Source organism: Accipiter gentilis, chromosome Z, assembly GCF_929443795.1.
Source record: "Accipiter gentilis chromosome Z, bAccGen1.1, whole genome shotgun sequence".
In the NCBI taxonomy this organism is placed as follows: domain Eukaryota; kingdom Metazoa; phylum Chordata; class Aves; order Accipitriformes; family Accipitridae; genus Astur; species Astur gentilis.
Window position 1 is genome coordinate 13,210,865 of NC_064919.1, and position 24,589 is coordinate 13,235,453.

General features: G+C 40.8%; 1 protein-coding gene across 1 annotated transcript in view; it reads right to left on the bottom strand.

The window, feature by feature from the left end:
- The window catches only part of LPAR1 (lysophosphatidic acid receptor 1), a 75,792-nt gene that overhangs the window by 36,543 nt on the left and 14,660 nt on the right, over positions 1-24,589 (bottom strand). Inside the window, exons 2-3 of the mRNA XM_049794917.1 lie at positions 14,787-14,955; positions 2,157-2,904 (exon numbers count right to left, since the gene is read on the bottom strand). Of these exons, the coding sequence (XP_049650874.1) occupies positions 2,157-2,904; positions 14,787-14,846 (808 nt within the window). The 5' untranslated portion in view covers positions 14,847-14,955. The remainder of the gene's footprint in view (positions 1-2,156; positions 2,905-14,786; positions 14,956-24,589) is intronic.

Consider the following 24,589-nt stretch of genomic DNA (forward strand, 5'->3'; position numbering starts at 1 on the left):
AATAAAATAATATGTTACCTCTCTCTGCAAATGGTGTTTTATGCAGCTCAGAAGAGCTGCTAAAGCAGAGTGTGTACAACACCGAATGAATTTAACTGCACCAGTAATAAGAAATAAGGTCCTGTTTGAATTTTGAAGAAGCTTCAACATGTACCACCTGCAGCCCTGAAAAATCGTACTCCAAATAGCCCCAATGAGGAATCAGAGATACTACTGAACTACATGAGCGCTAAACTTGAGTTGCCTTCAGTTTGGCTAATGCTGCTTAACCTCTGAGGTTGTTCCACTGTTTCCAGAACAATACCTGAAAAAAATAAGGTACTTATTAGGGAAAAGAAAGGGCTGCTTTCTGTTCCTTGTAAATCTCTACTGTCGTGGCCTGTACATCTTCCCTGTGACCTCTGCTTAGAGGAGAATGGAGAAGGGTGCAGTCACTACTAAGCCTTCCAACTGCATACATATCTCTAGTCCCATAAATGCCTGGGATTAGCTGCCATGTGCTATTTATTCAGTGACTGTTTATTTATTCCTACAACTCTGCATTGCACTGGTATAAGCACTTACTACCCGTGGACCGCCCCCCTCCTCCCCCCCCCCCTTTTTTTAAATTTTTTTAAAAGTCTCAGCCAGGCTTTCACCTCACAGGAAATACTCCACTGCTGTATGAACAGCAATTCCTTCAGGAGGGAAAACAAGGATCTATTTCCTAAAAAGACGACTGCAAAACCTAAATTTTCTTTCTGTTCTTAACCTCATCTTGCCTTCTGCGAGGATGATCACGGAGATGGAGTGGGACAGAGTTTGGAACCACCAGGCAGTCAGGAGAGGTTTCACCCACCACTACAGCCTCCCTCACAAAAGAGAGTCTTTGCCTGAAGAGAAGAGCAGGACACGTAGGAACACAACTTATCAATGGCTGAACAGGTTAGTCAACTACACAGTTCATATTCTGGTTACAAAGCTAATAACTATATCAGAGAGCAACACGTACATTCTTAAACTAACATATGAGTAGACACAGTGATTCGCAACAAATCTCTGCAACTATTCTGCTGCGTTTGTGCAGGTAGTAAGTGCTAGAAAACACAAGTCATGGCACAAAGCCATGGAAATCAGGATGTCAAAGCCAGAACTGGGGCTAAGTTTTGGGCTTTGTAGACTGTGTACAGTAGCATTTATAGACTACTAAGGGAACTTCACGATGCAACAGGCTATTAGGATCCCAAGAGATCTGTGTACTGTGCTGGAGGACTTCATGGGTAGGAACACAGGTTGGGACAAGGAGACAACCAGCACTATCCCTGCCTGCCTGCAGCTCGCTATCAACTGCAGCAACAAAGAGCAGAACTCTCACCAGGGAATGGTACCCAGCATCCAGGCTGTGCTTTTCCATAAGGAAAGTGAGAGCCCCAGACAAAAGCCAAATACAGCCATTCACAAAAAGACAAGAACATTCTGACTCCAACACGTGTCATGATATTTGCCTCATGTTTTCCTGTTTTCCAAGCCCTGAAGCTTATGCATCTCCTGAGCAGCGTGCTGAAGCCCACCAGTGCCTTATGTGCTACTTTTCTCTATTAGCAAATTGGCAGATACTCGATGTGCAAAACATTGTAGACCTGGGTGAACTGTACATGCAGTCCTGCTTAACATGCAAAATCTTTTCATCAATAGCCTGTAGCCCCTCACTGTTCTCTAGACATGGGACTACTGCCTGAATAAACACAACACCTTTTGGGTGGCAAAAAGGAGACAAGAGGTACTTCAATGGAAGATTGAGCCTTCCCTGTACTATTTTAAGGTTGCAGCCATTTGGCATCTTCAAAGGCGAAAGGGCGAACATTGCACAGGATAGGCTGCTACAACAAGCTTTAAACATGCATAGCTGCAAAAAACCACCATCTGACATCTAAAGGTCCTGGAATTTCATCAGTTTCATATTACAGGGCTGAGTGACCAAGTCTCTTATACCCACTTCCATAAACAAGCTTGATGATAGTCTCAACACAGTAACGAATGCTAGGGGGTTCTTATTGCCCCTACCTCTTCTAGTGTCTTCCAAATGCTGCTGACCTCCCAGAAGCTGGATCTGCATTACTGAAATCACCTGATAAGAAACAGAGGGGGAGAACAGGGGAGGCAAAGTAAGTACTTACCAAGCACAATGACCACAGTCTTCAGGAGGCTCATCATGGTGTCCCGATTCCTGCGGGGTCCAGAACTGTGTCTGGACATTCTCATAGTCCTTTGGCGGACATACCCAAAGATATGAGCATATAGGACCACCATGACTACAAAAGTGACCAGGTTGAAAATAGCCCAGAAGACCAGGTAGGAGTCACTGTAGAGCGGTGCCATGTTGGAGCAGTGAGTGATATCACAAATACAGTTCCATCCGACACTTGGTATGGCACCCATGACAATGGCCATAGTCCAGATAACCACAATTACAACCACTACTCGCCGGTTGCTCATCCGAGTATGTAGCTGCATTCGGAAAACTGTAATGTGCCGCTCAATAGCAATGGCCAACAAATTGGCTACAGAGGCTGTCAGGCTAGTGTCAATGAGACCCTGACGGAGAAGCCAGGTGCTTACAGTCAATCTTCTAGTGTTGGGTCCTGTGTTGAACATTAAGTAAAAGTAGGCCAGCCCTGCAAAAAAGTCCGCAGCGGCTAAGTTGGCCATTAAGTAATAAATAGGGAAGTGGAATCGGCGGTTGACATAAATAGCCACCATAACCAAGAGGTTGGCCAGCATTATGAAGATGCAGACGGTAATCCCCAGTCCCATTACAAGCTTGCTGACAGTGTTCCATTCAGTGGCTAGATATTTTCCACTTCGGTTATAAAAGAAGGCAATGGTTTCATTGTAGTAGCACTGTTGTTCGCTCATGGCTGTGGACTGAAAGAAGAGGGGAAAAAAAAGAGAAAAAAAAAAGAATATCAGAACTGAAAACATATGATTGCCTCCATGGACAAGACATGCACAGAGAGCAGGGAGGGGGACAGGAAGGGAACATGCTTCAGAACAAATTTATTTTTTCAGACTAAATGGCATTCCACAACTTGCAAACAATTTCTCTGAGGAGTCTAGTAACAGCAACCAGATTAGAAACAATCAGAAATTATTCCATCTGCTCTGGGAGCTAGCATGATTTCTGACGCAGTTGTAAATTGCATAGCAAATGAGCCAAGCAGACCTGCTGAAAAATTCACTTAAAAAGAAGGGCATGCAATTTGTAATTAAGAAAAGTCAAGTCTGTTACAGGACACCTTATTTATGTTACTAGTGCATAAAACTGTTGTTTGGCTGTAGCAGTGTTACAAGAAGAGCTCCTCAAAGAGGAGGAAAAGTGGATTACATTTCCCAGCACATTTTGACTCATTCAGGTCTCCATCAGGAGCATTCCTTCTTGTCCTGTCTTAAACTGGGAAGAAGACCCTAAATTAAGCTCATCAATATGCTCTGAGACTGAATTTCCAGGGCCACGGGCTATGTCTTTCCATGAAGCATGAAGTGCATTTATAAAGACTAAAAGAAGCAGGCCACTGTATTTCTATAAGCATTCTTCTTTTTCCATCAGTCACATTTCTAAACAGGGTTTGAAATACATCATGCTTTTAAGTATAACTCATCTGAACTGGCTTATTCCAATTTGAAGTAGAAGGAGTGAGGCAAGAAATCAGAAAAGCAGTATTTGACTTAACTAGTGCTAAAAGCCTCAAACCTTCTTTCTTGCTTTAAGTATTGTTATGGCTATGTCAGGGAATACATGATTAATTTCCCTGCAGAGTACTCAGCTGAGCACAGCTATGGGGGCAACAAACAAGCCCCATACTCCACCAGAATGTAGAACTTTTGGATAAAACTGTCAGCTAACAAGAAAATGCCTAATGAATTTCCTTCCTCAGTTATAATCAATTACTCAAGGTGCAATTCCCAAAAGGCAAATCTTAGAAAAAGAAACCCCTCTGAATAACATCCTGGTTCCTTGTTTAGCATGGCTTAAAAACAAGGATGTAAAAATAGTGATTAAAAAAAAAACAAACCAAGAAAGTCATGCCAAAAAAGTCTCTTCCTAAAGAGGCCCAGCTCTGACACCCTGCTCTTGTGGCTGTGAAACTCTACTGACTAAACTTGAATTTTTACAAAAAGAGGAGCATTTTTAGGAAGAAACTGGGTAATAAGCCCTATCAAAGAACAGATCAACAACACTACAAGATGAGAATTTCTTCCCATTAAAACAGGCAAACAAAACCCTATGTTTTGGACAGCTCCAGCCATTCTGCAGGAAATGCTGCAGCTAACGTATTCTTCAAATTGAAACCAAAAATATACAGAATTGGGAAAAAGAATTAGTAATTGGACTCAAGTAAAAATCGTATCTGATAAAGATTTCCTTAGAATTACCCAAAGCTATTTCTGTTTCCTTTTGTTTCCCTTTGTTTGTCAACACGATTAAGCTAATTCCAGTAAAGCAATACACAAAACTTTCCACCTATATCCCAAATGCTTTACATGACATTTAGATTTATGTTAAAGAAAAATGTCTTTTTGGAATGATTTTACCTCCAACCTAAACATCGATCAGAAACATTTGCAGACCCAGGATAATAAAATGCTAGAGTAAATAGTATTTCTCAGCACAGTGACTATAAAATTTTTATTGTTCCTCTAGGATACATCAACTCTTAGGTTAGAAACCTTTCAGCCTTAATTATTTAAGAATTTTAAAAGTTCTCACGTAGGATCTCTCTGTTGCATACCCCCCCCCCCCCCCGCCCCCGAGTTTATAAGGAATACTTAACAAAGGGAGACCTAGGTACAAGACATCTGGCTTTAATTCTTTGGTTAAAGACCATGTGGTAATAACAGGTCAAGTATAGGAACCCTTGAGGCAGAGAGGAAGTCATACAAATGAATTAGTGGCCCTTATAAAAGCTTGCCAACATCTGCATTAATTATGTGAATGCCCTGTTTTTTTTCTCTCTGTAGGAATATCTGGATGCAGTCTTACAGTCTGAATTACAGAGGAGGTCAGGACTCCAGGATCTAGGGGACTTCTGCGATCCTGACTAAATTCTCTCTTTGTCTATATATTTGTAAATCTAAATTTTTCTTTCAGATGGCTGCTGCCCATAGGTAACGATTCCTCCTCTACTGTTGTGTCTGTGAAGAGAGGCCAGCTACACCTGGCAGAACACATATTTTTGACTCAGATATTTAAAATGTGGTAAATGTCACCTTTTTTTTTTTTTTTTGTGGCTTTGTTTTCACATGAAATCTGAAACAAGATATGATAAAAAAATCTGTCTTATTCACAAAATGCCAAGCCAGGGCTGAACGTATGCAACACACATAAGAGTATGTAAAACGCTACAGAGTCAGACTTGTTAAATTTAAAAGCATGAAAGAACTTGAGCAATCTCGGAGGAGTAGCATGAGGGTCACTGGCTTCTTCTCTCATTTTGAAGACACAGGAACAAAATGCTCTATTCACAGATGGGATTTTGGAGAAGTTTTGTTTTTAGAGCGTGGTAATCTAAAACTTGGGATCTCCTTTAAAAGCAATCTTTTCAGTCCCTAAAGAAAGAAGAGCAGAAGAAGTGACAGTTTGATGACAAAAGTTGAAACAGGGGACTCCAGATGATCAGCTTTTTCAGATGCTGGTGCCTATCTTCCAGGAAGGCTTTGACCTCCAAGGTCATGAATATACAAATCCCAAGGCATTGCATTTACCCGTGACGCTGGTATCTGACTGGAAAGGCTCAAGCAGGAGGGAAATGCAACGTACCGCTGAGTAATGAAAGTGTTAACATACCATAATGGCACATGCAAGCAGGCAGATCCATCCCCTCTCCTGCCCCTGCAGGAAAAGGGGCAGGGAAGTTTATATTTTAATTTCCTGAAGTTTCACTCAGTGTGTTTCATTGCCCGGGTAAGCCAGATGTGCAGTGCCCTGAGATTTACCTCATGCATTTAGTATATCTCAACAGAAGTTTAAAACAAACTGAGCTGCAAATTGCCCATGTTAACTAAACTTCTAGGACATATCTGTGTAGAAAAAGAAAACATCTCAATTATAAACCATAAAGAGAGATAAAGCAAAACAGAGTAATAGCAGACTAAAAGCAAAGCCTCCCCTAATCGTGTGAGGTTGGTCTAATACTCAAGACACAGTTGTCCCAAACCAGAGAACAAGAAAATCCTGAGTACATGGAGTTAAATCTCTTAATATCAGGAGACGTAGATAGAACCACAACACAGCACACACAGACCAGGAAATTTGGCACCAGGACTTAATAAGTAAAACTCACTCTGCTTCTACAGTCAACACCTAGGTGTCCCGTGGCCAGAACACCACCTTGGCACTGGCCTTGCAGTCACTATCTGCTACAGTTGGTCCTCTCGGGCCCTCCCCTCTGGTGGTACGGCACCACGCCACTGGGGTGGCAGTGGGGAGACTGGGAAGAAGAGCCCATGTCAGCAACTTTCCAGTGCCTTCTGTTTGATTCATCTTGCTGCTGCCCCACCTCGCCATCGCAGCTTAAAGAGTGGCACGAGGATTTGGATCCAAGGCATGCAGCAGATTGCTCATGGGATGTCCTTGCGTGAGAAGACTGTTACCCCCTTCCACTCTCGGGGAAGATACCGGAGCAGAGCAGGCACTGGCTGCCCGGAGCAGGAAGGTGAGAGGGGATCTCTGGATCCTGCCAGCTCAGTGGTGAGTGACAGCCCACCTGGTGAGGGCTGTGCATGAAGAGATGCTTAGGGTAGAAATCAAACACCAAGAAGTTTTCAAACAGTGCTGATTGATACTGTCTAAACGAAGCATTAGTTAGCACAAGGTGCCTGAGGGGCAAATGACCAGTTTACAAACCCCACTGCAACCCGAGAGTTTGCAGAGTTCTTCAGTTCACCTAACAAAAAAAAAATGAAAAAGAGAAAAAAAAAAAAAAGAGGACAGCCACCCCCACCCCAGCATGCATGGGTGCATTTATTTCTTGCTGAGAGAAACAGAGCTGAACATTCTTAGAATACTAAGGTCTGACTTTTACAGAGCTTTTAAAACTTGGAAGCCACAAAAATGATTCCATACCCAAGAAAACTCTTAAAAATATTTTAACCCTAAGCTTTCCAAACGCAGTCTGCTCCTCTCTTTTTTCCCTTCACTGAATTAACCTCAACATGCTGCTGTTTTCTTACCCAGAACAGAGAGGAGATGAAAAGCAATTTATTTGGCAAGGAAGTCTGAGGAAGATGACAATTTTGCATACAATGAAATGTGAAGTACAAGCCAGAGACCTCAATTTTGCAGAAGTCATGCAACTTGCATGCAGTCTACTTGAAGTTTGAGAGACTCTGAAGAGACTCATTCTATACAGGATGAGCTTTTAATTCTGAGGTAGCTACCCTTGGATCCCAAAAATAATGTTTCGCATTCTCAGTGCTGCCTAGAAATCCAGAAAACATTTCAGAGGAAATGCAAAATTGGGAATGGTAGAATAGGACTCCAAAACAGCAGTAGGTGTCTTACAGCTTTACATTTAGTGCAGCAGTGAGTGGAAAACCAGTAGCACTGCTTTCAGTTTAGGTAAAATACTCTGAAGTTTACCAACATATCAGGAAGGCTACAGCTGAAAAACTTTGGGGAACTTCCAACTTCACAATCCCCACATAAGGGTATCAATTAAGAATATCTTGAAAATAAGCATAAGCAAGTAAGTATAAGAATAATTGAATCAACATGTGAATACTTTCTCAACCCACAGCTGCAAAACCATGGGGTTTTATGAAAGTAAAGTTGTAACAGATGAGAAAAAAATTCCAATTTGCAACAAAAATTTCTCCATTACCAAATGAAAAGCACAAACTATTGTTCAAACTGCAGAATTCAAAAGGCACAAGAGGTTTAAAAATAAAGGGGAAAAGACAGTGTTTCCTTTAAAGATGAAAGTAGAAGTTAAGAAGCCAGTTACCCCAAATTTAAGTCAAAAAATCAAAAAGTCTCCAGACTAGGATCCTGATTCATTATAGCCTTATGTCTACTGTGCCTTACGTACGGATATAATTTCATCTGCACAATGGCAATATGAAACCCTACCACCATGATACAACAGCTCCTCACATACCCTTTTCAGAACTGCACCTCCCAAAGTAATCGTTCAATGGACTTAAACTTGTATGATAAGATGGGGTGGTTCAATCACAGCAGGCTAGTTCTTCATTTCACTATACTCATTTTTCCCTTCACTTAGCTGAAAAGACAGGAGGAAATTAATCTCTTTGCAAGGGGATCCCTTTAACTCTGCTATGATATGATAAGGCATAAAGTTACTCATGGATCATGAGGCAATAGCTAGCATATCCAGTAATTTTTAGGATGCTTTTGTAGTAGACTGTATTACTAAGGAGTCTCAGAGCTAACAAATGTCCCAGCTACTAGAAACTGAACTGAGAAGCTCTCTGTATCCTACAGTTTATACCTGAAAAGGGTAACCCAACATACCTACTCAGTGTACCAAAGAGACCCAGTCACCAGCAACCCTGGAAAAAGAAGCAATTTCACTCCTGGAAGGTATAATCCACAAGTGATACAGATCCTGTTGGAAACTATGATTATGACCTCCACAGACTGACTGTAAAACCAGGGAGGGTGTCGACCTTCCTTAGTGCTTATTCACTGTCAACTACTACAAAAGCAAGTTCAAAAATAACTTCTGTGGGCTAAAAAAGGAACGGGTGAGAGCAGAAAGTCCAGCTAACTCTAAAAATGCCTTTCTTCTGGAAGATGCCAGGGTTCCTAACTGTCAGGTCTGAAATACCCTGACTTGGCCCTACAGCTTTTCAGGATAGATAAATCAGCAGCCATGCAATTCACTACTGAAATACAAGAGCATTAGTGAAGAGCAGTGATGGTCAGGAGAATACTAAGCAGGCCAACAGGGGCCCAGATTGCCAGGTCTGTGGTTTCAACTTCTTGCACTTTCTACTGCTGCAGAAAGGAAGGGTGCACACACACATGCACACACATGTGAAATCTCTTTCACTGCACAATTCTGCAAGCAAAAGAGATTTAGGAAATTAAAAAGCTAGAGGAATTGGAAAAACACATCCAAAAGACAGAGAGTGAACTCATCCCTCCAGCAACCTACCCAATAATTCAGACACTGCTGTAGTGTTGCTGTTTTTCTACAGATCCAACATTTTCAGATGAGCTGCATCTCTCGCAAGCACTGCCTACATGTTCCGATGAATGTTTTCCAGTTGAGAAGGAAACGAAGACTGTTTGAATCAGGGCATAGTTCTACATCATCACATCCCCCCCTCCCTCCCCTGTCCTTACATCGCTAGGATGGCTTAGACACTTTGATTGCTAAAGATTTGTTCCTAGACCACACAACACTTCTCTGCTGCCCCATCTCTGGCTTCCAAGCTCCTCTTAAACAGAGGCCACAACTGCAACATAGAGGTATTGCAAAAATAAGCTAATTGGCTTTGCCACTAGGAGAGACATGATCAGGCATATTGAGCCCAAATTGGGTAGCTGAGCCCAAATGTCCCATACAGAGTACAGAAAGGGTTTCTGCAAAGCTCTTCAAAATTCATTTTTTTTCTGGGGGAGCTTTCACAACAAGCTAAGCTTCACAAACGTTAGTCAAACGCAGGTATAGGCTCAACACCTCCTGGCTTTGTGGGAGACAGGAAGGCAATTTTATTCTATCATCTAATTTAGTGATTGCAATATGCCACCTCTTAAGCCTTCAAAAAAAAAAAAAAAAAAGTAAAAATCTGTGTCATGATGCAGACTAGGCTTCTCCACTACCTCGCCCAGTTTTGTCCCCAGTTGCCTACCTGCCTTATCCTCAACCTGACACCTGACCTGCTGTGAGTCCCTGAAGGCTGCTGTGCAGGATGAGTGCAGTGCAGGACAGACCTTCCCCAAAGACGTCAGCCCCGGGAAGAGCTTCCTGGAGACAAATGTAGCATGCAGTCCCCTATCTGTGTCACTTTAGAAGTCATCAGAGTGGAAGAAACAAGAGGAAAAGAAATAATCTGCACCTCTAACATCCCAAGTGAGTTTCCATGTGTAAATAATTACAACATGCATCCTTTGGGCTCAGTTTGGTGCTCAGTGAGCCAAGCTGGGAATTAATTCTTGGCCCCAGCAGCTGAAAGACTGGACTTTTATGCTGAAAAAATGCTGTAGGCTATTGGGGCTACTTCCACCTCCAGGGCACACCTTCCACCACTCCTCACCAAGAAAACCAGCAAAGTGAGCACTTGGGAGAGTTTAGTCTACAAGCAAAAAGCTTATGCAAAACTATGTTAATGAGAGTAGCAAAGTTCATTTTGGACTGGAAATAGAGATTTCCAAATGGTAATAAGAAGACTATCCTGTGTTTACCATGGCAAGTACATTTTTTTTCTCAAAATATACATCAGACAGTTTGGGTTTCTTTTGCTTTGATGCACTGCTTTTGAAATATATAAACAGAATACAGAAAAATCTTTCAGGGGCCTGGCAACAATGGGACCTCTATCAGTAATTTGTTCCTACAGTAGAGCAGCTGCCTATAAGGCAGTATTGGTCTACTTTGAACAAAACAGAGATGTTATTTTGAACTCCTGGGAATCTCATCTAGTATAAGAATTTAAAAATAAGCACACTGGTATTTAAGCTTCCCCTGTGATGCCTGGATATACTGCTAATCACAAACTGTTTCTTCCAGTCTCACCATTTCCTTTTGTTCTCTTGTTTACCTTATTTACCACCACCAGAGGTCTGTTTTGGTAAAGAGGTTAATTTGTTTACTCACCTAGAATGGGGAAAAAAAAATCCACACATTTGATGGCTGCAGAAATTTGGGCACCAAATCCAAAATGCAAATCGTATTGGGCTTTGTTGGGGAAAAGGGTTACAACAGCTGTGCCACCCCACAGGAGTCTGTTCTGAAGCATGATTATAAAGAGGAAAAAGGTACTGAGGATGACCATTCTGTGGCAAGAATAGTTTAAATCTCTTCCACGCTAATTCAAACAAAAAGAAGGGAAAATAGAGAAGTATTCACTGGCATGGACAGGGAGAAGTGTTTTTTGGCTCTGGTAACCACATGGCCATGAAAGGCCACTATAATGGAAACTGCTCTGGATTTCTCTTTGGAACAGCTGCAAGGCAGTTACTTAAATGTACTCATTTACTTCTAGTATTTGGCTGGTAGGATCCACTGCTGGCAAAAGTGAAAGAGAATGATGAATTTTTGTTGTTTTCTTGTTTTAAGCATTTCTGAAGCACTGCTGGAAGTCCCTGGTTCATTAAGCAACTGGAGCTCAAATCATTTCTTCTTCAAAGCTTTTACTGAAGAATTCATCTCTTGCCATTCACAAAGAGAGAAGATACTAATCACTCCACAGAGTACATTAATCAGTTTAGATCACCACTTGTTATGGTTCCTTTTTGCAAACCGTAAAGCCCCCTGGGACAGTAAATGCTTCTTACAGAATTATTTAACTTTCTGCTTACTGCATTATCAGACTAATCAGGTTTCTATTATATAATTTTGCTTATAGCTGAGGTATGAAGTCGTAACATGTACCACAAAATATCCCCAATTTAAAAGTCAAAAAGTTCTGTTACATTTTGTTTCTCTCTCTTTAAGAGCAGAATGGCTTATCTAATCTGAAATCACTAGATTCTGCGCTACAGTAAAACCCCATTGCCAAAAACTCAAAGCATATTCTGGAATTTTTTTTAATTTCACTGGCTACTTTGACATATTGTGAATGGTGTTCCAGAACTATTTTCTATTCTAGATTTGAGCTATGGATAGCTAAACTACCCTGAAACTTTACTTATCCTTCACATTTAAACATGACCAAGATGCCTTAAGTCTGTGCTCTTCATCACCACTTCTTACATCTGGTAACAGGATGCTGAGGGGGAAAGAAGACGGGAGCAGAGAGCCTTGGACAGGTCCGTGTACAGGGAGGGTATGAAAAGACATGACTGTGGAAAATGTGTTGCTTCAGCAGAGGGTTGCAGAGAGCACCAAAATCAGCTTCTATGTTGACACACTAGCAGTAAGAATATTTTGAAACAGGAAAAACAATTTCATACCTGGTATGAAGAAGTGACTTTCAAAAACTTTTTCAAAATGTGAATCTTTTGTTACCTGACTCAGAAGACAAATCTTGAGAAAGATACCATTTGCAATTAAATTAGCAGGAACTTCCCTCATTGTGGTGCTACCACAAGCATCTGTAGGATTCAAGCCCAAGCAAAAGCCTGACAGGGTGGGCTTCAGATTGCAGAAGATCCTGCTGAGGTCTCTGGGATTATCCCCTGTGGTAAATAAGGGTCTATTCTTTTTTGCCATGTGCAGTTAAAGGACTGATGATAGGCAGAGGAATATTTATCACAGATGTATACACATATGTACATACACATACATGTGTATACAAAATAGATAATTCTAAGACTACTTTGACGAAATATGAAGGAAACCAACTATCTTGGCAATGCTAAAGGAAAGCTAAATGATAAAAAAAGATTAAAGATAAAGAAAGTTTGAAGTAAGGTAGCAAAACACTTCCTTTTGTAACCGAGATGCCATGTAGCTCATGCAGAAGGCATGCAAGGTTACTTCCAAGTTTAAAAAAATCGCTTCCTTAAAACATCAGTCTCTAAATGTCTTCTGCAGCACACTGTGGCATCTGCTCGGTTTTAAAAGGCAAAATAATGTCCTCCATAAAAAAAAAGTATTTTAATGAATATAGTTTTCTAAACTATATCCAAAATTCATTTGTATGTCAACACAAATGTTAAAGGGAAGCCCATGCAGTCCCAGTCTGAAAAGTGCTTTACTTCAATACTTCCATCTAACGAGTTGTCTCTTTAACTACGTGTCTCACTATGTTCTTGCCTGTTAAAAGGCTCTTTCTTGACCTCAGAAACATACACATGGCTCCCAGCTGACTGTTTGGAGATGTTACTCCTTTACATAGGATTCAAGACTTATATTAACCATCAGACCCACAATGGTTTAATGAAATCTGTGAGAATTCATGCATGCATGTAAGTCTGCCCATGGATATCAAATCTGAGTCCATTTTTACAACATGAGGTTGAGACCATGATATTTTTCTACCATCATCTCCCACACTGAGATACCAGTCTTTCCTTTGCTTCCTGTTGCCACTTCTTTTTGGCTCCCAAGTCAAATCTCATTGAAGCACAGTCTCTAAAACCCAAGCGTGGAGGAAGAACTGTCTGGATTACCAGTCAATGACCAGAATCATCCATTTATCTCTGGTCTTTGGTCTAGTGATGCAAGTCCAGGGCAGGATTTATTCAGCAGAAAGTCCCTGCAGACACAGGACATGTGTATTTGTTTGTGTGTTAAGTACAACAGAATGGTGACTATGCTGATCATCAAGTCCTTGACAAGCGATAGCTTTTCTTCCACCCATTCTTGCACCACAGTTGACCTTATTTTCCCTTTGAGAAGGCATTTATCCTGAAGAGCAATCCTTAGATACACAAATTTTTTTATACATAAAGAAGGCTCTGAAGAGAGAAACCATGGAGGAAGAGGTACAAATGCCTTTCAGAACATGTGGGCAAATGGCCTGGGGAAGCCTTTCTCTAGAAAGGGAGAACAGTCTGGCAGCAGACAGGCAGCCTGGGACACAACCATACAACATCCAACTCCTAGCAGGTATTCTATCCTGCTGTAAAGACACAAAATCCTTCTCTGACCCTAACAGGGACAGAGACTTGAAAAACAACAAAAATACTTCTAAAATATACTAGTTCTCCATTTGAAACACAGGAGGAAGAGAAGCACAAAGAAGTTTCTTCAAAGCAGATTTTGGATTCAGCTCATTTCACATCACCACCCATTAGTGGACAAGTTTTTTTGTAACTTCACAGGGTCCAGGGATCTCTGAACTACTGCACTTCTCAGTGCATATTGCCAAGAGGTGTAGTCTCCTGAGCCAAAGAATCTCCAGCAAACAACAACAACAAAAAAACAAAATAAAAATTAGATCTCAAATTTTCTGACATCGCCTTTAACCAGTTGTGGTGCCCTCTTCAGCAAAATACACATCCTTAGAAGTTTTAAGTTGTAACAGACACTTGGGTCTCTATGAAGTCAAAGGGACTTCAAAAATGCTTTTCTGAGATGAAATCTTGACTGTTAATAACACCTACTTTTCTGTTTGTAGTATTTACTTCACCAGAAAACACAAGTACTTGGTGTTCAGTACATAGAGCTGAAGAAATCACTTAGGTATTTATAAATATCAAGTCTGAAACATGCTCTTTGATTCATGAAAGCAAGATTAGTGTGTTAGTAATTTTAAGTATGTTATCAATTTTATTGCTGCTTTTGGCTTAAAACTTTAGCTTTTCTGATAAGAACACTGAGCCTGAAATTTCCTGCAGTATTATTCCAATTGAACCACATTATGACCTTCTTCTACTTTGTATTCATTACGCACAGTAAAAATCAAACCATAGCGCAGGGATCACCTACATGGAGTCAATAAAGATTGTATTTTGCCATGTATTTTCTTCTACAAGTAGTAGTATAACACAGGAGTATCATGTGTCAAAGTATAACAACACTCTTAGCAAATTATGAGAGTCTTTAATACAATACTTCAGGAACAGTTCCCTTGATGACTCAGAAGTGAGACAGGAGAAAAAGCTAGGATTCAATAAGTAAGAAAGAGGTTCGGTCGGTTCAGCTGTCAGATTTCCATCGTGATCCACTCACCTCAATCACTTCAGGTTGGGACATCATGGAGGACGGCACCAAATCAGTGGGGATATCCATGGTAGCTCAAAATGTCCCTGCTGTCCTTGCACCCTTCCTCTGCAACCACAGACCCTTGGTAGGAACACAGAAGCACCTCCTCAGACCCTAGTCATGCTGTCGTTTGCTCCTAATAGGAAGGAAAAAAAATATTGTTGAGAATACACAAGAGAACTGGGTATGCAGTCAACACCCAAGCCCTTTGGCTGCTGCAAACCCATCCTGTGAGTTTGCACAACACAACTTGCTTACATGACCATTCACAACAGATTTGCAGGAGAAGTTTCAATGGGCACGTTGGAATTTGGTCCAGAACAGCAAAACAATTCACTTGACCACAGAAACCAGAATTCACACAAACTGAATACAGTCAGAAGGCTAATGCACAGACCATGCACACATTTGCAAGGAAAGATGGTCACCTACAGAGCACTGGAATCATGTTAACGTTTCAGGGGTTTTTTTGTTTTTGTCCCCCACCCCTGAAATTAAAAAAAACCACCAAAACAACAAAAAAAGACCTCACAGGAGGATTACTCATAGAATTACTTGCTGGAATTTAGGATACATTTAATTCCTCAACATCTATTGTTTACAGTTCCATGATCACATGAACTTTTCTTCTGTGTTACAAAAAATAACTTAAATATTATGACATCCTTAGCCTTAATTTATTTTAACCATATTTACTATTTTTGCCATATAGGCACAGATTTGTCAGTGAATATACTGAATTCTTGTGTAAAGTTTGATCAGATGATCCAACAGAATGAACTTATTTCCATAACTACCATGTTTAGCAAGGTTAGATCAGCTTCTGCATATGCTCCTATTCTTTTGTGCAAAGAAAAATCGAACAAAAGGGGAGAAAACTATAAATGGCCAAGAAATTAATCCCATTTACAAATTCTGGACTAAAGCTACTTCAGTTTTTTTTCCCTCAATCAGCTCAGACATATACCACACAACCCACAAATTAGCCACCAGAGAAAGGATTTTGGAGAGACACCTACCGCTCTCTGTATCTACCACTTCCTATTCTCTAAGTCACAGCGGAAAACCACTCATACTAAGTGTATTCAGGATCCAACAAACATACCAAAAATGACCCCAAACCTAACTGGTATTTTTCAAACTGAGACCATGGTGTCATCATACAGACAATACTAGTAACTTTCCTGGCCACTGGTTCATTTTTTCAAAGGCAACACTTACTTACCAAGCCAAGAAAGAACAGATAAGTGCTGTAGGAAACTTGTACTCCAGATGCTTTCCTGAGTCAGTTATGCTGCCTTTTTTTTTTTTTTTTTTGTCTTGTTCATTTAGACTCAGTCTTTGCACACCACTGTGGAAACTATTCCTCCTTCTTAAAAAGCATCATCCTGAAATGCCTGCTTCACATTTCAACACATCCCCACATGCCTTACGTCACATGTAGCTGTCTCATCTTCCAAGCCCTAGGATCACTTTTTCCATTTTTATATAGCTTTCCAGTGACCCCTATTCTTTCCTACTCATTTCTTGCTAGTAACCTTTCATTCTTTCCACTCCTTGCTCCAAATTTCTACTACTATACTCATGGAGAGGGCAGAAAATGTAGATTAGCTTTCCTCCAAGAAAGCCTTCACCGAAGTCAAAGAACCTAGATACACAACCTTCAGGCTTCCTGTTTTCTTTTCAAAAACAGAGTTTTGTCTGTTTTCTGAAATTCACTAATTTTTCCACTGTGTGTGACAGATGAAGGAAACAAATAGCATCAACTTGAAACTACTGCTCTTCTGATTTAGGGAAGCTTTGCTATTTGACCAAGAAGAGATTGAATTTCCGTAAAACTCCATCAACAGCCTCAAGATCCTCAACCAGCACATTTCATCACTGTCTTGTGAGCTGTCACAAACGTAACTTAAGTAAGACCTCAGAAGACCTTTGTTTCTGTTCTTCTCAAAACACGCTTAAGTACAGCAGCTCATTATTAGTTTCTTTTAAAATTCTTTCTCTTCTCTTAATCCTGAAATGCTGCCGCTTTTGGATAATGAAGATGGGGAACAGATGAAGCAGGCTTTAGGGAACACTATCTAGACCAAAACCAGAGGTATGCTTAGAATCCTGTTTTCCACATATAAAAAGGAGAGAAAACGATCATTTTTACTAGGGAGCATCACAGAACAGAAGAGAAAAACTAAAGGAAAAAAAAATAATTAAGTCTGTTCAGCCTTTAGCTAGCTCTGTGTACTCCGGGTAGAACATAAATGTCAGAGAAAGCTTAACCCCATAAAATCCAATGAGCACTTCAACACAGATGAGAGAAATATGCCTGTAGTAATTTTTCACCACCTTCCAAGAAATAGAAAATGCAGGATTAGTAAGAAATTCCTAAGCCTACGACCATTTCACATTTCCCCTTCTGCACCTAGCTGCATTTTCATTGCTTATATTGCGCTGATCCCTCAGTTTGGCTAGGAAAAGGAAGGCTCTTCTTCACACACCTTGCTTCTCAACCTCCTGAGCACAGCATACACACAATGATTAAGACTTTCTGCCAATTAGGCTCCTAAAAGCATTCCAGCTGAAAACAGGTTAGACTTTACAAAAGGACTCTCCCCCCTGATCCCAACCCATCTCGTCTTCTTCAGCAATAATGAATCACAGAGGGGACTGTGCTTTCACGGCAGTGCAAAAACAGGCTGACTGCATCCAAGCAAACAAAGGTGGCTCCTAACTTGATATCCGTGTGAGTTCAGGGTGCAGCCCCATGTTCTTCAAGAACTGCAAATAAAGGGAACAGGATCCTCAAATGAACTTCGCTAAAGGGCACTATGACAGAAAATGTAATCTCTACTAAAAAGAAAGTCTGAAACACAAAGCACAGGAGTGGCTTCTTACTAATGAGATTTTGATGGCTTGCTGAACTACAAAGTGTTGAAAAAAAGACCCAGATTTGGAAATAGATTCATACATATAATTCCCAAACACTGGAACCGCAGGTGTCATGAGCGAATACCACTCTACGTACTCTTCTTTTAATAGACACTGTTGTCTTTACAGACTGCATCTACAGAACTGCAAAGTGGGGAAACACATTGGATCTGTTTTTAAAAATTGTAAAATGAAGATCATAGAATTTCTTATCCTCTGTGAAGGTGACTCATCTTGAAGAAACGATGTTTCACCATAAACTACAACGTTTAGATAGTAATTTATGGTAACACATTGAGTTTTTGGTTAACGGAGGAAAAATAATAGTCAGGTAATGCTCAGCAGAGTAGCATGTATCTAACACACTGAGCAGGAATGCATCCTCACCAAACAACACATACTGCTCTCCGACATGCTATGATTAAGCATCATGATTTCTGGATCAGCTGTCCGAGACCACAGAAAAGAGGAACCATGCAGTTTTGTCATTACTTGGAGTAATTAGGAGAAATGCAATCATGTATCACAAAAACATCCATCTTGAAGGAACTGCTTCCGGAAAATGCACTACAATGACAAAGATTATTACCCTTATTCCTCCCCAGTTTCTTGCACAGTACATCATGACCTGCAATATAGGAGTAATATGGCAATACCAACAACTTCTGCATCACTGTGTATCTCATCTGGGCCAACAAATATACAATGCCTCCACTAGAGTAAGGTGCTGAGACTGACAGGCTAATTGGGTTTTCACAATCTGTGGCTGTCTCCTGTATCAGACAATTTCAGGTGTCCTGCATTGTTACCACCTTTCAGCTTTGGTTTCCTGCACCCCTACCAGAGCATCTTTTGGTAACACAGCTTGACTTCACAGGCTTCAAGTTTCTGTATTACATGACTGAAGATGCTGATTTGGTATGACCTTGAAGCTGTTAAATGTGACTTAGCTAAACAAAGCTCCCTGCACACCTGTAGTGAATAAAGGCCTAACTTACGGTTTCTCAGAGGACAGTTTTAAGTCCTAATTGATCCCAGATGGATAGAACCCATAAACCCATCAAGGGAAATAAAACATTCGAACAACATGTAAAAAGGTGAAAGAGTAATAAAAAGATCTCACATAAGCGTCCCACTTCCAGAGGTCACTTCAGAGACATTCCAGATTTCATGTGGCATCTGAAATCCTGCCATCCAAAAGTAATCATTTGGCATTACTCACCTCTGGCAGCCTCCTTCGCTAAACAACTGCTGCCTGTAAGCATTAGTTTGTTCAACACACAAATAAAAGCATGACCCCACCATGGCAGCCTTACGAAGCAAAAAGGCAAGCGATCACCATCCAGGGAAGAGCAACAGCAATGACCTGACCTGCCTACCACTTCATTTTACCACTTGTTAAAGTGATGATGATAATATGAATTTTCAGGTACCTACTATGGACTCAGAGGTGTTTTTCTGCTCTCCAGTAACCTCTTGGTTAATAAATGAACAACTACAGATAAACTTTCTGGCATATAAGAAAATAAACATGAAAGGCAGAAAAACTTGTTTCAATTTCACACTGCTAAGAAAAAAGAAGAGGCCTTCCTATTACTCCTTCCTTTACTATAGAGACTGCTAGGAACTATTGCAATAATTTGGATTTGCTTTTGCAAGTTACAGAGCGCTAGATCTTCTTCCCAACAGAAAGATATTAACTATTCTGAGTCCTTACATTATTTTAAGTAAAGCCTTCACCACCTCTGATGTTGTCACTTTGAACAGTAGATGTACAGATTCACTTACACAAATGCAATTCACTAGCTTAAAAGTGGTCTGAAAAAGTTATTTAATAGTGATTCTTCAAACATTGAAACTTCTCTTGACATATACTTTAAAGCAATTGATAAAAAAACCCTAAAACCCCTCAGGATATGTCAACATGATTTCGTACGTGAGCAGAGGTACCTGCAACTGTGAAACGATAGTCTCAGCAGACTGGCAAAAGGCAAACCACACCACAGAAATGCACGTAAGAAGCTCCTGGTCTCCCTGAAATTGCAGGATGATTCAAACCCTGATGTCAGTATTGACCTCTTTCAGTTAGTTTCAGCAAGCCTTTGCATAAACACAGCACTCTTTTTTTTTTTTTTTTTTTTTTTTTTGCATTCATTAGTTTACTACTAGTTAAAATGAGGGGAAAAGCCACATGCCAGTTCCCTGTCCTGTCACCTCAGGACTTTCCTCCTCTTTCCTCGCATGGCATGTCTGGAGTGCTGTTTCTGCAAAAGACTTGTTTTGTATCAAGGACCAGGCTGCTGAATCTTGAAGTGAGTTTGGTACGTGGTGTACTATAACAAATAGATGTGCAGAATGAGCTGCATAAGGCTCATGAAACTTTACTGGTTGACCTGCCAAAGCATAAGAACAAGCTGAACTAATTGAAGTGGTTATGACCTCTACAATGCATATTTCCTCTCAGTGCTACCCTCTCTATTTGTTCCAGGGTATGTTCTGCCTGAAATGAAGATAACCTTCTGTGCCCTGTGTTAACTTGCTCAGCAATTAAGAGAGGTGCAATAAGTTAATAGCTGTGATTCAGTATTGGGCAAAAGAAGCAGAAAAGAAATAAAAGAGATTTCCAGACAGATGGTGTGGCCCATTGTTGCACTCTTGCCTTATAAGTCCTTCTGAACAACCACAACAAGTCTTTTCCCACTTAGTAAGACTCTTTCCCTACTGACTCCCCATCAAATTTCTGATGTCTCAGAAAACTGACGTTCCCGTCTATTGCCTCAGAAGATGCATCAATACAGTTTAGAGAATAACACAAAATTAACTGTCCCTGTGTCGTGGTTTAAACCCAGCCAGTGATCGACACCCAGTTAGTCACCCAGCAGCAATCCCCACCCCCACTCCCCAGTTCCTGCACTAGATGGGACGTCACACAGTATGGAATACCCCTTTGGCCAGTTTGGGTCAGCTGCCCTGTCTCTGTCCTGTGCCAACTTCTTGTGCCCCTCCAGCTTTCTGGCTGGCTGGGCTTGAGAAGCTGAAAAATCCTTGACTATAGTCTAAACACTACTGAGCACCAACTGAAAACATCAGTGTTATCAACATTCTTCTCATACTGAACTCAAAACACAGCACTGTACCAGCTACTAGGAAGACAGTTAACTCTATCCCAGCTGAAACCAGGACACCCTGTCAAACTTTGTTAACAGTGTGTGTATTTGAATACACATGTTTTTACTGTACAAACTCTGCAGCTTGGTTGGTATCAGCCTGGCTCTTTCACCTGACACCCCTCTCCCAAAAGCAGGAAAAAAGTCTGTCATTGCATCTACCATCTATTACTATAGCAATAAGTATCGGAATATATGTAGTAAATGGTGCTGATTAAACAGGTTAAATAGCAGTGAATCTGAAATTACACTGTTGGAGTTGGAAATTATTTTGTCAGTAATAGCATGGAACACAATTATCTATTTCTAATGTCACAGGGACTGATGTGAGCACTGACTGGGTTGTACCACTTTTCATATACGTCCTCAGAGAAGGAAATGGATGCAACTATTCAGCATGCCTTCAGACCAGCAACCAACAAATTGCACAAGTTATACCTGTTATTACAGCACATGCAACATTACCCTCCGTTGTCCAGTGAGGACCAGTTATGCAAACATGCCACCTTCCCATCTGTTGCTTCTAGCCATTGGAAAGACTGCTTTAAAGAGCTATGGAGCTATAGTATCTCACCTATTTGGAAGCTTTTCATAAGAGTGAATAAATTCACTGTGAAAATAGATTTGTGAGGTTTTATTGAGGGCTGTGGAAGTCTGGAAGAGGAGTGCCAGAGGAAAGGGACAATCTCGCTCTGTTTCCCATGCTGGCTGTACCATCACCCCCCTGGAAACAGCCTCTGCTGGTAAAGCCAGACATTTCTTGAGTCCAACTTCACTGTCTAGAAAAATAGATTTTACTGGAATTTGCTAACATATGGAAAGGTTCAGACACAACAATAGGAAATGTCTACCTTGCAAATATTGCAGAAAAACTCAACCCCCAAACCCACAGTAAAACATACTTGATGGTCTCTGCCCTTTCCCACTAGCAAAAGTGAGTATCACAGAAGTTACAACCAGCCCCAAGAAACTGGCCAGGTTCTTCAGTCTGAGAAGAAAGACCAATGACAGGCTGAAGATGCAATGAAACCGAGCTACTCATTCACTTCTGCAGAACAAATTGAGATCCTCACAGGAAACGAGGTGAATTTTCCATGCTGAGGTTATGCTAGTACATCACACAGGGGCAAACCATGATTTTTCACATGCACCAAGACAGGCAATAACTATACAGAGTAAAAGATGCTTATGTAAGTAATACCTCATCCCCAAAACACAGCACACAAGTTTGCCCAAACTGCAACTGGAAATCAATCCATATCCAGAAACATTTTTCCATCAAATCCCTTTTCCTGTGGAGAAATGACTTAGTAATTTCTTTGCAGTAATCAATGGTTAATTCACTTTGCTATTAAATTGTCAGTTCTTTGCATGTATTGTTTAAGAGATCAGACCTTTTCTTTCGCAGGCTGAGTGAGTTAATCCAACAGCATCAACCTCTATCCAGATAATTTCTGCTCACAGAACTTCCGTTATTGGTGAAGTAATGCACTGTTTGTGCACAAACATTTCCAGAGCAATTATTAAAAAAAAAAAAAAAAAAAAAAAAAGAAAGAAAATCAAAAAGGGGAAATTTTCCAACCTGACACAACAGATGAACAACAACAAAGAAACTGTCTGGACAAAATATCATTAAGGCTTAAAAGGGAGGGAAGGAGGAAGGAGGGAGGGACACATGCAACAAGAATAATACAGTACTTTAAATGTTTCACTGTCATCAACAAATGACTTGTTAATAATAAATAAACTGGCAACTACAATGGACAATTGAGCTGGTTGGCCCAAAACCCCAGAATCGGTTGGTACTAACCCCTCTCTCCTGCCATCACTGGCTATACGGTAGCACAATAAGATTTTGTAATATTCCATCCATCAAGCTGGGGGCTGCATCCCAATGCCTGGAGCTGCAGGAGCGCTAGCAGAGCTGCAGGAGCGCTAGCAGAGCTGCAGGAGCGCTAGCAGAGCTGCACTTACAGGATGTCCCGTGTGACGGTGAAGGCTTACAAACATCTGCAAAAGGGTTGGCAGCAAGGTAGGCTAAGACAGCCTCCTGCCTAAGTGCTGAGAGAGACCAGGAGAACAGCCTCCAGCAAGACCTCTGGACAGCAAGTGCTGTGGAGATCCCCTCTTCTGGCTGTTGAAAACATCATCTGCTTTCTGGCTTTTCTCAAGTATGGGGGTTTTTTTTGTTTCTTTTGTTTTTGGTGTTTTTTTTTTTAATCTGAGCACTTGTGGCTTTGACAACCAAAAAAGCAGAAGGACAAAAACTTTCCCAAGTTCAGATCTAATGGAGCCACTGAACATGTCAAAGCAGATACTGTCTACACCAGTGCTGCTCCAACTTCAGAGCGACAATGTCCTAAACAATTGTCTTGGAAGTGATTCAGTGTCACAAAGATACACCACAGAATCAGGCGTTTTATTATTGCTCTGGTCCCACGTAAGTAATACATCTGCTTCTATGTTTGTATGACACCTGCTTTGATTGCACTTTGTCAGCCAAAGCGTACATTCCACATAATATATAGCACAACCACCTCTGAGCCACTAAGAGCATCAAAAGCAGGACAGCAGCATGTTTAGCGGTGTATCGCCTTGCAGATTGCTTTACTGAACAGCAACAGCTGGCCAGAGCATTCAGCTTTTACTTAAGCCAAACCAAAACAAAGTAACAACAAACAACACCTTGGGAAATTTAACCTCAACCTGCCCAGTCACCTGAAAAGTAACTTACAAAATGCAGAAGTCCAAAAGCATATTACAAAAGCAAAAAAACCCACCCCAAAACAAAAAAAAAAAAAAAAAAAAGGAACTCATCTTTCCTACTTTCCCTTCTGCCTTCAGCCAGCTCACACCTGTACACCTCAAGGAGTTTTTAAAAGGTGCTCCAGGGAAGTTTGCAACTTCCTGAAGCTATAAGAGACTTACAATTTCCACTGCCTCAGTCTTCACTCTAAGGAGTGCAATACAGCTGTTAGCTTTGCTTGTATAAAGAAAAAGGATGAATTTTTCAGTGGTAATCCAAGGCTAGAAAGAAAATTATTTCAACACAAACTTAAAAATTGCATTCAGTAGGACTCTTCCACAACACAATAATCAACAGAGGATCTTGAATCAACGCCATTTGCATTCACAGCGCAGCCTGTGCTTCAAAAAAAATATAAAAATTACATCAGTCAAACCTTTTTGAATAGGAGCTCTGTGGCTAATCAGGGAAAGATCATTGTTCTGGTATCAGTAATTAATAATATGAGTACTACAAGACCGCTGCTAAATCTTCCCATGACAGAATACATCCTGCAAGGAGCTCAGCAACAATGTGTCAGGCGGAGCCTCCTTACCCACGCTAAACATTTTCAAGACCTCTGCAGAGGCAGCGTGGTGTGAAACTGTGCCTTCTTCCCCACTGCAAGGTTAAGACGACAATCTGTCACTTTATTAGTCTACCACACACTGAACTAATTTACATCAATAAAATAGTACCACTGTGCAGTGGCACTCCCCCCAAGAAATCACCTGCTCTCACAGAGAACACATGGGTCAGGAGAGACATCTTCCCAATCATCCCACTGGGACAAGATCAGAGCCCCTGCCCATCCCCCCAAAAAAGCAGATCAATCTGAATGTATAAAAGAAAAAAAATCCCCATACACAGATTTTCAATGCAAAAAATTCAGTAGA